Consider the following 16,991-nt stretch of genomic DNA (forward strand, 5'->3'; position numbering starts at 1 on the left):
CTGGACTGTAATTGAGCTTCTCTTTATTAAATCATCATCATCATCATCATCATCATCATCATCTGGGTATCAGCGTTCATTCTCACCACTACAAACCATATAAATCATGGCAATATTCTTTATAAAACATAAGCTCTTTCAAAATACTGCGTATCTGCTTATAGACACAAGACATTTAGAGTTAGCAAATTTTGCAAAAGTGAAAATCTGATGTTTACTTTGTGTGAGTTAACTGATTATAAAGTGTACCAGCCCACCCGCCGAGCTTTCATCTCCTTTTGACTCTCCTGAAGGCTGAGTTATAGTCGCGGTTGTAACAGTTCGCGTTTTTTGAGCCAAGACAGCGGTATGGCGTTTATAGTTAAGGTTTACATTGGAGCCGCCTGGGAGAGCGGCGCGCGTGATCCGCACCGAGTTACAAAGATCCAGAGATGCTCGAGGCGCTGCGACACGCTGCGCATGCGGCGGCGTCGGCTCGTGCCGCTGCGTGTCCGCTTCAACGCGCACAATGAACCGAGCTCCGTGCTCGTGATAAATTAAAACAAATTCAATAATTTCCATTGGCATGATTTATCTCTTCTCTTTTTATTTCTCTTTCTTTCTACAAAAAACTGTATGATAAAAGCTTTCTGGTTGGTGCTTTGGTCTCAGCTAAACCTTTTTTTGAAGGAAAATTTTATTTGCAGACTTCAAAATTAATTTTATTTGTCTTTTTGTTTATTTATTTTGGATATTTGAAATGCCTTCCTTTTGCAGCGTTAAATGTTCATTATAATTTAAAGTTTACTGATCTTTCAGATTGTGTTCTTGCATTATTATTTTGCCATTGACATTTATTACTTAAAAATGGTCTAAAAACAATAATAATAATAATAATAAACGTATCTCCCCAAGGAAAAAGAAGAAAGCAACAATATGTGTTTTCTAAAAATAATCACAAATACGTAATTTGGATACGTAATTTTAATCTGATTATTGGATTGTAAATAGTAACACGTTAGATTACTCGTTACAAGGGGTCAGATTAGAGTAGCACATTGATGACACCATTGTTTGACATTTTTGCTCAATCTATTTACGGATCGTTCAAGTTTCCGATATGTGTCCCTCCCAATGATAAACTTGTTCCTACGCCCTTGATTATAATCATTAATATTAAGATAAACGTCACAAATCTGTGAATTCATCAGAGTTGTGGAGCCGCAGGAGGATTGATGTGCGCTGCGCTCTGACAGCAAACACAGGGACGTAACGCAGAATCTGAATGTGTTTCAATTTAGTGAAATACATGAACTTTTTAAGTTCATGTATTTCACTCCATAGTGAATGGACTTTTTTAGTCCATTCACTATTTTACACGTTTATCCCTAGAGGGGTCACGAGTGGTGCTGGTGCTCATCTGCGGTTGCAGTTTTTTGGGCTTGTTTTTGAACATGAAGTTGCTCAGTGACGTGCGGTCAAGTGAGTCAGAGCTATTTTTTATTTAGCTTAACATATTCTGATGATTTTTTTTCTTCAAAATGGCTGAATTTTCGCATTTTCCCATTCAAATGTTCGGAAGCGAAGCCTGTGAGGCAGCAGCGAGCTGCGGCTCACCTGGCTGGCTGCCATCCAATGGGAGCATGCTCCTCCTGTCTGCAATATTTTACTTTATATGCCCTGTATCTTATTTTTCTTCCTGCATGAGTATTTTTAAAAATCCCTTCACTATGGACATTTTATGTCTGGAGTAAAGATGAAGAAAGAGAGAAGAAAGTATATTCTATATAGTATATATATGTATGCATTTTCACTTTCTTTGAACACCTTAATGTGAACACATTAAGGTGTTACGGACACGTTCATTCATACACTGAATGAAACAAAGCTAGAAAAGGTCAACTCTGCGTTCCTGCCTGGTTAACAAGCTGGCGGGTCTCCTGCTGCTCGGCTTTTATTTTGAAGGTGCCATCAGCTGACTTCTGGTTCAGACTCTTACCAGCGACTACTTTTGACACATTTATGACTCTTCAAGCTTAGTTTCTATGGTAGCAAAGGACTCCACCTACCGAGACAGGGGAATAAAAAGCTTTTCCGTACCCAAGATCATCACATTCATGAATATATTTCCCTCCAAGTAACAAAAACTCCCAATTAAAGTGTATTAATTTAGTGATGGTTAGTTTTCATGTTTACTTCTAAGGTGAGGAGTGACATCCATCTGGTGACGGACAGGAAAACGCAGCTCCGTCACACTGGGACCAATTAGTCAGAGAAGAGATGACCTAGAAAAGGGGAAATGATGTAAACAAAATACTCACTTGTTTTCCCTCTTCCCAGAGGAATCTCCAGCGTTTCCACTCCTCCGATCTCCCGTCACCATAAGAAAACCCACAAGTCGCTTTACCATGTTAAAAGCTTTTTTTATTACAAAAAGTACATATTAAACATTTTGCAAAGGGAATGCAGATGTTAATAAAACCAAGCACTGTCCCTCAGTTTGTCATTTTGTTTTAAATAAAAAAAATGTACAAAAGTGCTTAAATGGTGCAAGTAAAGAGAAGTAAAAGGTCTATAAAAGAAGAGTGAAGAAAAAAAAATTACATTTTATCCAAGTTCTAAAAATGCAGCAGAGCAGGAGATGCAACTACATTACACATCAGATAAAAAATAACCCACAGCTAATCAGGAACTGATCACTAGGTAGTTAATCCTGATGTGGCGTAAAACTCCCGACAGTCCAGAAACCCGACATTCCCAATGAGTGAAGATGAGGTTAATAAATATTGCTTAAATAACCCACAAGGCTCCAGGGTTTCTATAAAGGTGATCCGTTAGCTCCGACTGTAAAATCTCCTCCTGAGCCTCCTGGTGTCTGTCACTAGCTATGATTATGTGTGACAAGTTAAAAAGACAAAATAAAAACGATTTCATCTCCCACTGTTTCTAATACAATCGCAACGTGTGTGAATTTTGAAATGGCACTTCTGTCAGTAATACCTCCAGACAGCTTGTTCACAGTGCTAGAGAAGTGAGGAAACTGTCGGGTACTGTAACAAAGTTCGGTTTGCGTCTTTCCAGCTCGGAGCGGTTTTCCCACGATGTTTGCGTTGAGACGTGTGCTACGGTGAACGTCCCCTGCTGGTGTTAAGGCTACGCATGAATCCACACTGAAGAGGCTCCTCTTGCCAGCGGTTTATCGTCAACAAAAGCTCCCCGGTTGTTATCCGTTTCCCTTTGAAAAGGTCCAAATCTCCCAAAAACTGTGGAACGTTATTCGCTTTTCTAAGATTGACCCGTTGTCCGGTCGGGGGGTGGGGGTATCAGTAACTGTTCTCGTGACCTGCTAAAATGTAAAGGTTGCTCAGAGCCGACGGGTTGTCGGTCGGCCGGCTCTCCAGAACCACCACCCTGATGGACACAAGCAGAGAGAAAAGGAGAAGAAAGTGTTAAAACCAACTATGAACATTTCATCTAAGTGCAGCTACAACAATCAGTGGAACAAAAACTATTTATTTAAGCAAACAAAACACTCTGATCTGTTCAGGATGCTAAAACTGTTGCAGGCTAATTTTTCTACTCCTATGATTAGCCTGTTTAGCATAGCGTAGCTTAGCAGTGTACGACTATTTTGAGTGCCGTTATGCTAACGCTATTCAACTTAAATTGAAAAATATTAAAACCTTATATGTTACAAATTGCAAACAATTTCTTTCCTTTTTGAAGAGTTTTTTGTGCAGTAGTTTGAGACTGCTTTTATTTCATTATTATTAACCATCAAATACATCAACATATTAGTGGGACTAGCATGGAAGTTAGCCACTTGGTTATAATCTCACATATTTTCATGTAAATGTTCATCAATACATAATGTCCCTCTTTAATACAGAGAACATGATACAAGACAAAAATATATTTTAAATGGTGTTCTTATGTTAGTTTTGAAGGTTAGGTGATTTTATTTATATAGCACATTTTCAGAAACAAGGCAATTCAAATGAAAAACAAAACAAAGAGCAAAAGAAGAAAAAAAAAATAGAGTTGACAAAAAACTACACCTGCATGTTAAAGAAATCAATATGAAAATTATGATCAATCCATCTCTGCTAATATGAACTGCCTTGATTGATCCTAATGTTTGCTAACCTGTAGTAGTTGTAATATAATTTGACTTAAAACAATTTAGTGACTAGATAGTTTCATCTCGTTTCCTCTTTCCTTTGAATGTTTCTTTCGTCCCTCAAGCTTCCACTCTGCAACAGGAAGGACACAAATGTTGCGTTTCCACCCTCCTGAGACGAGCAGCTGGCGAATCAACGAAGGCAAACACTAGAAACTAACCTGTCCAAAACGTCTCAAATCACCAAATATCAAAATTCTCTTAACTTTACAAAATAAACAAACCTACAAACAAGGTGCAAAAATTATAGACGGACAAATCTGACGGCTTTCTTCCAAAAAAAAAAAAAAAGCATTCTGATAATCGAAGTGCTCTGCCAGCTTGACACCAGACATGTAGGACGTGGCGAGTGTATCACTCTGTCAGTGTACAGACAACAGTCATGCATGTTAAGCAACAGTATGATGTCAGATCAGGATGGGGGTCACTGCACCGTCAGATACAATCTGTCTCGTGGTGACAGGAGAGCAGCTCAGCCGCAGCCTATACTGTCCGTTCCATTAGATGAAATTACAGAGCCGTGGAGACACAGAAACCAGGCTGGCAGTGCCCATGCGTCGGTGAATAAAACATGGGGGGGTTGGGCAGCGGACGGAAGACTTACTCTGGTGCCACGGGCTTCGTTAGGCGCCAGCCGCAACCCCACGCCACTCCTTAGAGATCCACCTTCACCCAGTGCGTTGGGGTGGAAACTAAATCATCTTGCTGAACTTCTAAGGTTCAGAACGTCTTTCACAAGTGACTTTGTTGCACAGTAATACTGAAAACCCATTTTCTCCCTCGACCCCGACTGTCGAATATGAAGCAATGATTTGCAGACTGATGAGGTCAGCAGTTGATTATTCAACTCGTTTACTTATTAAGCTGGGAACAGCTACTGCCTGATAACATCTGAGGATTAAGGTCACTGTTCCTGAAGCTTCGGCTGGAGCAGATAAAAAGATATTTTGATACCAAGACAAAAAGGTCAACAGACCGTCAAACCTTGACTGCATTTAAATACAATCGCCAAGCTACTCTGTTTTGTCAGCATCACTGGTTTTGTCTTTACTCTGCCATCTTCCCTGCTAAGAGTAAAGTTTTTTTTTGTTTTGGTTTTGTGATCGTAGGCCATGTAAAACCGAGGAACTATCGAGGCAACAGGCCTGGTGCAGACGTGTGTAAATCATCTCAGAAAAAACTCGAACGTCAGGAAAATAGGGGGAAAAAAAGCCAAATCGTTGTAGAGAAAGGCAATAAATATGAAGAGAGAGGCTAAATCACAAATCACAGAAGATAAACGGGAACTTTTTCTAGGTAGTGGAAACCAAAGAGACACAAGGGAAAGTTGGAGTCTGGAGATGCTGAGTTGATGGAAACATTGAAACAATGAAACTTTACCAATGAGACTTTGGTAAAGTCTACCAAACAGTGAAGAAGGTGAAAAAAGGGAAAATTATGTTTAAATAATTTGCTAAAGATGTATCTTGACCATGTCAGGTAGATTTGTCCTAATCGGTTTTGTTTATTTGGATGTTAAACTACGTTCATGCACAGCAGGGTCAGCCGTAAATAATTGTGCTAACCTGTCGGATCCCAGGAGGCGGAAGACTCTGCTCGGATCGGAAATCTCCTGAGTCACCTGGAAATTAAACAAGACGGGATCTTTAATTGACAGTCTGACACACTGAAATAGTAACAGAAGTGGTGTAAGTATATTAAAAAATAACCTTTAACTCCAGAGAGGCAAAGCTTTTGCATAGATGAGATAAAGTGTACTTAATGTGTAAATAAAAACACGTCTCACCAAAATGCTGACTGAATTAAAATCAATAGAATCTGCAAAATTTATAAGTTTCTTCTAAATAGTCTTTTTAAGGCCATTTAAGACCATCACAAATGAAATTTAAGACCTGTACCACAAAAGAAAACGTCATATTTTATAGAGTAGTATTGCCAATCTTTTTCCCCACATAACGCATGCACTGATGAAGACGAACGTCTTCCTGACAATGCCGATAAATTTGCACTTTTACCCATGACAGACGCTAAAAAGTTAGCAAGGTAAGGCTAAATGAGCAGCTAGCTAACAGTCGTCTGAGGCTCAAATGTTTGACAGAAAAGAGATTAAATAGTTCTGCCTCGACAAAATGTAAGATCTGTGATTAACATATTTAAGATCAACTTCCATTTTTTAAAATAATGTAAGGTCTTAATTTTAGATTAATGGATTTAAGACTTAAGGATGCGTGGACACCCGGTATTAGAAAATGTCTAATAGGATGAGAAAAATATATTTTCTCAATCTGCCGAGACATAAAAAATGTGTAATGCCCCTTTAAAGTCATCACAAAATATAAATAGAGATGAGTTATTTAGCATAAAATAAGTGTTAGTTTTGTTTGGTTATTGAGAATTTTTCCACATTTTCATTCCCTACTTCACACCAAACCAACCTGGAGTGTTCGCTTCATGACAGAAAAAAAAGTTTCCTCCTGTCATGGTATGTTGAAGCCGAGTCTGTACTCAACAAGTGGATCAGACGCCACATGTTTAAGGAGAGCTTATGTCTTTATTTTAACCATTTGTTTACCAAAAACAGCTGCCACCAAATGCAAAGTGCAGAGTAAAAAACGTAAGAAGCCTTTCAAAAGTCTCAGTTGCTGACATGTCATGAATACTTGTTGACAAATGTGAGATGGTGGATGGGCGACACCTGCGAGGTGTAAACCCTTGGCCCGCGGAGACCTGATCTGTTTAAGTCTCAAACAACTACAAGGTTTGGGTGTTCAGAGGAGCATCCACCCGAGACCAGCATGGATCGCCAGACCTGACCCCCCCCACTACCCTACTTTAATGTCTTATGAGAAGAATCATAACGAGACAAAGGCTGAATTATTTAGTGCCGCTCCCCGTTGTGCGACAGGTTGTGTTTATGAGAAAACATGAATTTTACATGGCTGCTGACGTTTTTAAAATACTTGCTATGGGAGAACCGTAGAGTTGGGCCGGGCGCACACTTAGAGAAGACCTTTTAGTTTCAGCTGACTGCTCCAGGGCCAGCTCCGACGCAGGCGGCGTTCCTGCGGGTGGCCCCTGCCGCCGGATCCGCTTTCATAAAAACGACGCTTCACCTCCCTGTGATCTCTTGAACTTTTATTGTGCGGTTTTGCTTGACTCGTGATCGGGTTCACCACGAAGCCCTCCGTGAAAAGGAGAGCAAATTCATTACTTCGGCTGGACACAAAGACACTTTGTCCGGCTCCACCTGAGAGCAAGCGACCAGGGATCGACGACGGCAAGTTTGATCGCAGAAACGAACAAGACCCGAAGAGATGTTTGTTTGTTTTTCCAGAGATCAGGACAGAATTCAGAAATAAAATGTTGACTAATGCTAGTTTTAGGTTCCTAATAGAGCCAGGCGGTAAATTGATTTTTCTGCCCTCCTAAGGTTTTCATCCTACCATCTTGAAACAGTTTTTTTGGACTTTGGATTCAGGTCAACTCACAGAAATAAAAGTCAGGCTTTGAAAATATTTTCATTTGTCATCTGCAACATCTTTTTAAGAAAAGAAAGATAGAAACTGGGTTTGGTAAGAAAAATGATTAATAGTTCCTAATATAATTATTAAATGGAGTGGGGAAAATAAGAAGAAGATAAACTAGTGAATACTAAAGCAACCATGCCAAATCTGCTTTTTACCGTTTCTTAATGGTTTCACCCAGCCTTAGTGGTTTTATTGTGTCTTACCTCATTGGACTTGAAGCTCTTTCCCTGCATGCCATGCTTCCAGAAGGCTAGCACGCTGTCATGAAGACACACTGCAATAAACAAGCACGAGTTACCTCACAAACAGACATAACTCGAAGAAGCCAAAGAGACACAGGAGACAAGACAAAAGCCAACAAAACCACCCAAAAAGGGTTTCAACTAAAATTTTAAAAGTCCTAGACAAGAAAAACAGCAGCCACGCATTTCTCAGCAAACTCAACATTCAATATGGCCGCCACGTTTAAATGGTTCCCACTGATGTGAAGGTAGACTGAAATCTTACCGACAGCGCCGATACAGAAGTCAAAGCTGAGCTCAGAAGCCAGTTTCTTGTTGGACTTCAGTTTGCCCTGAAGATTGACGATCTTTACATTTCCTAGGAAAAGGATTTTAGAAACCTGCTGTTACATTTGTACATATGAATCCAATCTTTGGGGGGGGGGGATGGTAAAGGGAGTAGCTATAAAATGTAAGGCTACTCACGGTCTAAGCACACCAGCACAGTGTCTCTCTCCAGCTGTGTGACATGGATCGCATCCACTTGCTGATCAGCTGAAAAGGCAAAACGGGAGACTAAATAAATGTCCAGTTTTAGTGTGTTTGGTTTATTAGTTGATTTCAAATATAGTTAGAAAATAAAACCAACAAAATAAATTATGTAACAGACATAGAGCTGGGTGATATTTTCATGCCAGGTCTGATTTTAATAAAAAAAAAATGTCTTGCATCTCTTAAAAAAAAAAAAAAAAAAAAAAAAAAAAAAAAATCACAAATGACAGAAAATATTTTCAAAAGATGTTTTTTTTTTCGATAGCCTCTTTTGTGGGATGTATGATGAGTGTTATGGTCAGGCTATGAGAATTTTTGTTTAATTACGAGACTATAGGGATAATATTAGCAGAATACAGATGCAATTTTACCAGAATATTTTAAAATTAAGAGAAAAATGTCATTTTAATGAGGGAACGAAAGCTTTTAGAATCATAAAGAAATCAGAAATGATTGTAAAACTTATATCAAAGTGTAACTTCACAAGATGTTCAACGTTCCTCATTTTAATTTTTTGATATTTTTCTTTTTGGAGTTGTCATAAAATTACAACTTTATTCTGGTGACACTGCAGCCTGCAGCTATAACCTAGTAAATATATAGATATATTTAAAAATCCAGATTTTCCAAAAAATTCATTTATTGCCAAATCCAAAGTAGAGAATAATGAAATAAATAAAAATTTAACACTATTTACAGTATACTAAACATTTTAATATCTAAAATGAGTGGAAATCGTATCCCAGCAGAACACAGTAAAATTTTAACAAACACTGATTTACACAACTGTAGCGTGAGAGAAATTGTGCGTGTTGAGCCCAACACACTGTCACACTAAAAATCTAGATGCAAAACGATGAGGACAAACCAAACATCTGACTTACTCGTCGCCTCTGTGAACCAGGAGGAACAAGAGTTCAGGTTGATGGTCTCGAAGTGGACCACCTGGCCCTGCTCTGTGCCCTGGCTGATGGCGACACACACCAGCGGATACTCTTGTTCTGGGACCACCAGCATCTCAAACACCTTGAGCGGACTGGGAACGGGGAACTCAAAGTGCTACGTCGGAGAAAAACAAACACACACACACACACACACACACACAGAGTCGGACTCAGGGTTAGTTTGGCGATTTCAGGTTCTTAGAAATCCTTCCGACATTAAGCGGATGAAGAATCGGTCAAGTTGAGCCTCAATATAAAGTCCTATGATAAATATTTACAACTGCTCACATGATAGAAATAATAGAAAATTATTGTTATTTTTAAGTGTAAATGAAAGTGAAATATACATTAAGACAATAACTGACCTTGATGAGCATAAACCTCTGCATGGGCTCGTACCACTGCAGAAGGACGATGCCAGACTGAAGAGCTCCACACAAGTACTTGTGGCCTGTATACGGGTTTCTCACTGTAACGTTGAAAGAAAGACGGTATTATGGAGACGTTTTCATAGGACCTTCCATAAACAAAATACTTTAAAATGTCAGAAATGTAGAGTTGTTTGGAAATGGTTGTAATCTATAGAAAGATTACAACCATTGGTAAGAAACCAATGGTTGTAATGAGCTGGTAAGAAACAGTCACTCACCAATGCAGCATTTATGACAACCTTTTGTGTCAGGGATCTTGGTCGTCAGGGCGAAGCGCCTGAGAAGAAAAACCGTGCAACATTGAGGTGAGCAAAAGTTTCAGGAGGTTAGGTGACAGAAAACAATAAGAAGATGAGGGAAGTGGCAATGTTTGACATTTCCAGTTCCATCTCACCTGGGCAGAATCTTGTCTGGGAAGCGGTGCGTCTGAAACTGAGCTGCGAGGCCGGGCTTCTTCAGCTGCTCAAACAGCCCAATCAGATTGTGAGAGTACAGCTGGAACGATCTTCCTACAGCACACACACACACAAAAAAAACATCTACCTGTTATCTTCAAGGCAAAAGCAAATGCCAAACATGTAAAGAAGTAAAACTTTTACTTCAAACATGAATTACTCATCATCCTAACAAGCTGTCTTTACACATAAAGAAGGTTAGACGTGAACAGAGGGCAAAACAGCAGTGTTGATGATGTTGATGATGATGATGTGAAGCATGATTACCTTCTGATGAAGCCAGTTAGTAGAATATCAAATCAAGCCAGGCGATAGGAGGATGGACAGAGTCCAAGGGAAGAGGAGAAGAGAACAGAGGTTAAGTATACCCAGGCGCAAACTGCTAAAGGTAAAACCGCAAGTAGACCCAACACTGTGTAATCTCATCCTCGGTTGTTAAACCGAGCAAAGGATCGGCTCTTAGGAAAGACAGTTTGGTTTCAGATGAAAGCTCATTTAAGGTTTCTCATCAAACATGGCGCACCTATCCTAAAAACCCCCACAAAAAAACAAGCTAGACTTGGTTGCACCGATAGGGTGAGATTGTAAACAAATAACAAAAAGCGCTTAAACACATTTACTCTTCACAAAAACAACAGGGTGGCAGGATGTGAGTCACCTCTGTGTTACTGTGCTACAGCAGCTGCAACAGTGACCCTGACGGCAAACGGCAGGAACAGATATCTTAAGGCTGCGCAAACGGAGTGACTGTGGTGCCTTCAGGTGCAGCCAGATAACGCGGGACAAAGACGCAGATGGTTTTAACAGAGGGCAGGGAAGTAGGAGAGACAGGTTCTTTGCTTACCGGACAAAGACATCAGGTTGTTGTTGATAACATACAGCCATGTACACTTCCTCGGGAAGAGCTAGCAAAAAAAAAAAAAAAAAGAAAGACAAAAACGAGTGTGAAAAGTGCAGTTTAGCTTTAAAGGAGAGGAGGAAGAAATTCATGATACACAATGTTTAATCCATCACCCACAATGTAAAGAGTAAAACTTAAAACCTTTAAAAAACATTAGGGAATGTAGGGAAGCAGCCAAACTTTGACAGAGGCAGAGAGTCACAGTTTTATTAATTAATAGACATTGTGATTAATGACTGCATCTGTATTTAGCCACAAAATAATAATAATAAGACCTTCATTTAAATCAGGTAAAAGGATCTGGTCAGGTAGCGGCACCGTTTACAAATATCTACGTTTACATTCAACCTGAGAAACTGATTGGTTTTAAAAGCATCAGAGCATAAAATAATAAAAAATAAGGCCTGGAGGAAAAACACCACACATACATATGGAAGAAGATATTCTGCTGATTAGAGACCAAAATGGAACATTCTGGCAAAAAAATAAATAAATAAATAAAAACAACACTAAGGTAAAAACAAAATGCTCACAGTGTAAAAATGGTGGCAGAATATTTGCTTACAGCATGGATACGAAACCTGGTGACAAAACACGAGTTGATCTGGACTCAGATTTTCATTCAGAAAAAAAAAAAAAAAAAAAAATGCATCTCCTAAAAACTGTCGTTTGTGGTCGTGACAAAATAGGGTGTGAATACTTTTACAAGTTTTATAGTAGGCCAGAATTAAAGCAAATTCTTTACAGCAACATATTTGAACTTGGATATCATTTTTTTAAGGAAATAAAGAAATAAACGTGTTTACATGTGATTACATGGTCAAGTTAAACCCCTGAGCTGGAACAGAAAAACATCTCGTCTCAGTGGATCGTCTCCAGATCGGGTTTCCATCTCCTTCTTCCAGATACTTGTTTTGAACAGAGTCATCTGGAAACATTTAGATCCTAATCGCACACTCTGCTGCTACTTTCCAATTCATGGAAATCACATCAGCACAGTTTTACATCCTGCTAAACAGAGCCATCAAATAATGCAAAGCAAAAAAAGACAACAACTTAGCAGACGTTTGTTTGGGTAAAGAATGAATAATTGCTACTAACAATACAGTGTCAAAACGGAGAAGTTAGCAGGAAACTAATTTACTAAAATCTGAATGAAAGGCGTCTCAGAGTTGGATTCTACCTGCTCCATTGTTGCTTCATGCAGCTCGTTAAGATTTAGCGTGTAGATGCCGTCCTCTGTTCCAAAGATGAGGTACTGATCTAAAACAAGAACAATAAAGTTTAGCCAAAGCATAAAACTCCTGAAATCAGCAGAATGGGCTGCGTCGTATTTACCTTTGGTGTCTGGGTGAATCCACGATGTGGCACAGTTGATTTTCAACGGGCAGCCATCGAACACTTTGGAGAAACAGGCTCCCATCTGCAACAGAAAAGCGTCCGGCTCAAAACAGGCGGCATCTGCAGCAGCGCAGTGCCAAAATGTCAGCGAGGAATTAACGAGCCGGAGTGGAGCCGAACCACAAGGCAGAAAGCTCTTTGGACCCCAAATATCCGCAGAATGCGCAGCAGCAATCCCAACGAGAGTTTAATAACAGCGTCCGCAAAAACCAGGCCGGAACGGCTGAGCGGAGACGGTGAGGGACAATGAAGACGATTGACTCACCAGTACTTTAGGAGTGGGTGGCAGACCGTTGATGGCTGGTTTCTAAGGAGGAGCAGAGAAAACGAGAACAATGAGATAACAAAACTGCTGGAGACCCAAAGTCAAGGCAAGTCTGAGCCATGATTTAGCTCTGGTCTCAGCAAATGAGGCGTTAAATGAACAATGTGAATAGTTTTGAAGCACGACCAGCAGGAACTAAATGCCAGAACTAAATGTGAGGCACTGGATCTGTTTTTTTAAAACAAAAAACACAACACACAGACGGGACCTTTTAGTGCAAGCAACAGGACAACAGGCCTGCTAACATGTTGAACTTCTGTGACTTTGTGACTAAATAATCTGTCATCTGTCCTATGACATTCAACTGAAAAAGGACAAATCTGTAAGTAGTAAAAAATATAAATAAACCTGGCATAGCGTGCTTAGATCATTCCCACATGTCGTTAAATGAATACTTTTCATTTATTTTTGGGGTTTGGTCTTAGTTTTGGTTCTCATCTGCCAACAATTATAAATGTGATGAAGCAGAAATCGAGTTCATCTGGCTTAGGACTCATGTTCTTGACATTTGCATCCTTAAGCTATACAAGTTGAGAGGCTAAAAGGGAAGGTATCAGTCAGGAGAAGAGCACAAAAATCCACAGTTGTATAAATACATAAACTCCACCATACTACAGTCAAGACGGTTACTAATAATTGGAGAAAATATGTCAAAGTGACATTACAATAACTAAAAAACTAAAAACTAATCTCCAAGATTAATGAGCCTGAAACCTGAACCTGCCAACAACAGAAGGAGCTACAGGACCTTTTACCATCCAGTGGTTCTGTTCTACAGGGAACTACATCTTTTATGTCCCGCACAAGTCCAGACTAAGAGAAAACGGCTGCAAACCAGAAGCCTGTTTTTCAAATTAAAGTGTTGGGTTTAGACGCCATATTCACAGTACACTGTGCCTCCAACAGGAACATCTCCGAAACTTAGAAAATCATAAAAAAGCTCAAATATTTTGTTCCACATTTCATAAAGTTCAACTCATCCATTTTATTGATTTATTGACACAAAGTGAAATATATTAAGTCTTTATTTATTGTCACTCTGATGATTATGGCTTACAGATAACGAAAACCCAACATTTCTCAGAAAATTAAACTGCTACCAAACATCAACGGAGATGCTTCTGGAACGTAGATGATCGTTTCTATGCACTCAGTTCTTGGTTTTGGCTCTTTTTGCATGAATTACTGCATTACTGCGATGTGGCATGGAGGAGATCAACCTGTGGTTCTGCTGCGGTTAGTGGAAACCCAGGTTGCTATGGCAGCAGCCTACAGGTAATTGGCGTTGTTGGGCCTGTTGCACTTTTTCCTTCCACTAAACTTTCTATAAACGTGGTTGGATGCAGCACTCTGAACAACCAGCTTATCCCGTCCTCCTGTCAGCATCGTCTGTCCCTCTGAGCCACACTGAGACCATTTAGAGGCTCAGAAAACCATCACAGGTGTTTCAGCTTAATAGCTGATTAGGGTCCATGAGTTTTCAATAATCAACTTTTTCACAATATCTTTAATATATTCTGAGAAACTAAGTTTTCACTTTCAGAAATTAGTGCTAGAACCAACGTACGCAGCGCATATGGTCTCTAGTCATAAAACTACAAATCAGAGCTAAAACGCTGTGATGGACTATTCCTCAAAAGTATCTTTCAACTCACAGGGAAGTCCTTTTTCTCCTTCCGGTGATGAGGTGTTGATGAAGGACCGTCTCCGTTCACACTTCCATCTGAATCATAATCTGTCACATAACGAGGCAAGTTAACCAAGGGTTTGAGCAGGGAGTTGTCGGTCATCATCAATAAGCAAAATAACGTGTAATTCCTACAATCACAGTACATCATACCGGACTACCTTACCTTTAGATTCACATTTAATTGGAGCTTGTGAAAACAGAGGAAGTTTGAATTTAGAGACTAAAATAATTCAAGAATACCAGTGGTGAAGGTAAAAAAAAACAACAAAAACAACAGAGCAGCGCAAAACGCAAGTCATCCAAGACTCACCGGCATCAGAGGAGTGCGATAAGCCGCCAGGGCTGCTGACACTCGCCGACAGGAAGTCGGACGACGAATGCTCCGCCTTGTTGCTCTGTTCGGGTGTGCTCTGTCTGCGGGCGGCCTGGCTGGGACCGTTCTCCGAGTTCGGGAGCCGACGAACAGTCAGCGACCTCTCCTCGTTCAGCCCTAGCTCCTCCGAAGGGCTGCTTATTCGTGGCTGAGAAAACAAACAAAACAAAAAAACTCCAGTAAAACTTTTGAGTCTTTTTCACTGTCGAAACTGGAGAACGGCAGAAGAAACACCACCTTACCTTCGGGGGCAGAGGAGGAGGTACGCCTGGTTTAAGTGTTGACCTGAAATGGATTTTTGGACAAAAAGATGTTCAATACGGAAATTAATGTTTTCCTCATGAATGTATGCAAACATTTATGCACATCACTTACAGCTCAACTTCTTCAAAGGCATCTTCCAGATGGGCAATGTGTCCACTGTGGGTGATGGAAAAAAACAAGAATCAGAGTGAAGTGGAAAACTCTACAGGCTCTGACTGAACGCACTTCTCCTAAATCTATTCTTCACACAAAAGGGAGAAGAAAAAAAGAGCTACATTATAACTTATCCTTGATTTAAAGACAATAATCCCAATTTCGAATAAATTAAAAAAGATTTATTTGAGATTGTTCTGAAAAAGTGTTTGGACCACTTAAACCTTTTCAGTGTGTTGTCATTTTATGTGATGCATCAAGACAAACTATCAGGTGATATAATATGTACATATTATTAGAGTTTCCAAATATTCAAAAGATAATATTAAAATTTCACAAGTGTGTGTGGCTAAATCAAAAGGACTTGATTCACAAACTGAAAATAAATAACTTCGATAAACCCTGCTTGAGGGAAAAAATAAAGCAACAGTCCACCTGTGTGTGACTTATCAATATGAACCAAATGTATTTATTTGAAGAGGATTGAATATAAACTCAAACTTTCAGATTTCAATTTATACATTTTAAAACGGCTTAATTGCCCTGTGACTTTCCAAAGAGGCGATACTTTGTGTAACTCTTTAAGTTTGTGGGTGCAACATAATAAAAAATGAAAAAGTTTAAGGATGTGAGAACTTTTGCAAGATACCGTAACCCTAAACTAACAGCAAACTCCCATATCGACACAGCATCACGCGCTCATCACCAACACCAACACATGCTACAAGGATGAAAGTGGTGGGAGTTGACCGGTTAAGGCAGATGCAAAGAAAAACAGGGAAGTGACAGAGCAAAGCATGAAGTGGCTAGTGTAAGGTAGGACAGCTGTTAGTGTTACCGTTGAAACAATTCATCCTCAACGCTTTTGAGAAGGCTCCTTCGAAGAACAACGACGGTGAGAGACGGGCAGAAAGAGGACAGAAAAAAGTGGAGGGGAAATAAACAAAAAGTGAAAGCATACGGACAAGTGAGAAGGAGTTTAAAAGACCGAAGCAACATCCTGAACTCGACAGGGAGAGTGATAATTATCAGCATTAAACCACAGTGACTAAAGCAGATTAGTTTTACAAAAACCCGACAAATTAGTAGAGAAGAGATACAGCAGGAAATCAATCATGCGTTTGATCAATTACTGCCAATTAATCTCAAAAGGTGCATTATATCATGAAAGTCGGGGAGCGGGTGAGGCGGAGAGTAAATACGAGCAGTTCCCATGACAACTGTTTCCATAGAGTACCTGGTTGTTATTCCTCCATCTGCAAAAGGGCTCCATGGGGAAGGGAAGTCATTATCTTTATTCACATCCTGCGGAGAGGCAATCATGCATTCAGACAGGACTCTGCTTTCAAAATGCATACAGTTAATGCCAAAATTATTCCTACCGCTTAATGATTTAGAGTTAAAGTAATCTTAATTATGCCAACTTATTTTTTCTCACTAGAAGTAACGAGTGGAAACGGACAAAAAACATGTAAAAAGCTGTTTTTAAGAAAACTGCCTTGTTGCCAACAAAAACAAACTGACATATTTTGTTGTTTAATTTTAGATAAAAACTTCCCCCCCCCCAAAATGTAGCTTTTTAAACAATATTTTTG

General features: G+C 39.6%; 1 protein-coding gene across 8 annotated transcripts in view; it reads right to left on the reverse strand.

The window, feature by feature from the left end:
• Positions 1 to 2,381: 2,381 nt before the first annotated feature.
• The window catches only part of map4k5 (mitogen-activated protein kinase kinase kinase kinase 5), a 37,595-nt gene continuing 22,985 nt past the window's right edge, over positions 2,382 to 16,991 (reverse strand). For 2 of the 8 annotated variants that reach the window (XM_081603627.1, XM_008398991.3), the window contains 20 exons: positions 16,634 to 16,701; positions 16,235 to 16,273; positions 15,355 to 15,399; positions 15,222 to 15,264; positions 14,917 to 15,127; positions 14,770 to 14,793; positions 14,572 to 14,651; positions 12,857 to 12,898; positions 12,529 to 12,613; positions 12,374 to 12,453; positions 11,134 to 11,194; positions 10,229 to 10,343; positions 10,053 to 10,111; positions 9,769 to 9,872; positions 9,344 to 9,518; positions 8,394 to 8,462; positions 8,194 to 8,286; positions 7,890 to 7,960; positions 5,725 to 5,780; positions 2,382 to 3,390 (listed from right to left, as the gene is read on the reverse strand). In XM_081603627.1, coding sequence (XP_081459753.1) covers positions 3,303 to 3,390; positions 5,725 to 5,780; positions 7,890 to 7,960; positions 8,194 to 8,286; positions 8,394 to 8,462; positions 9,344 to 9,518; positions 9,769 to 9,872; positions 10,053 to 10,111; positions 10,229 to 10,343; positions 11,134 to 11,194; positions 12,374 to 12,453; positions 12,529 to 12,613; positions 12,857 to 12,898; positions 14,572 to 14,651; positions 14,770 to 14,793; positions 14,917 to 15,127; positions 15,222 to 15,264; positions 15,355 to 15,399; positions 16,235 to 16,273; positions 16,634 to 16,701 — 1,608 coding nt within the window. In that variant the 3' untranslated portion in view covers positions 2,382 to 3,302. The remainder of the gene's footprint in view (positions 3,391 to 5,724; positions 5,781 to 7,889; positions 7,961 to 8,193; positions 8,287 to 8,393; positions 8,463 to 9,343; positions 9,519 to 9,768; positions 9,873 to 10,052; positions 10,112 to 10,228; positions 10,344 to 11,133; positions 11,195 to 12,373; positions 12,454 to 12,528; positions 12,614 to 12,856; positions 12,899 to 14,571; positions 14,652 to 14,769; positions 14,794 to 14,916; positions 15,128 to 15,221; positions 15,265 to 15,354; positions 15,400 to 16,234; positions 16,274 to 16,633; positions 16,702 to 16,991) is intronic. The other 6 variants (XM_081603629.1, XM_081603625.1, XM_081603628.1 and 3 more) reach the window with 3 other exon arrangements.

This window comes from Poecilia reticulata, chromosome 22 (genome assembly GCF_904066995.2).
Source record: "Poecilia reticulata chromosome 22, P_reticulata-male-v2, whole genome shotgun sequence".
Classification (NCBI taxonomy): domain Eukaryota; kingdom Metazoa; phylum Chordata; class Actinopteri; order Cyprinodontiformes; family Poeciliidae; genus Poecilia; species Poecilia reticulata.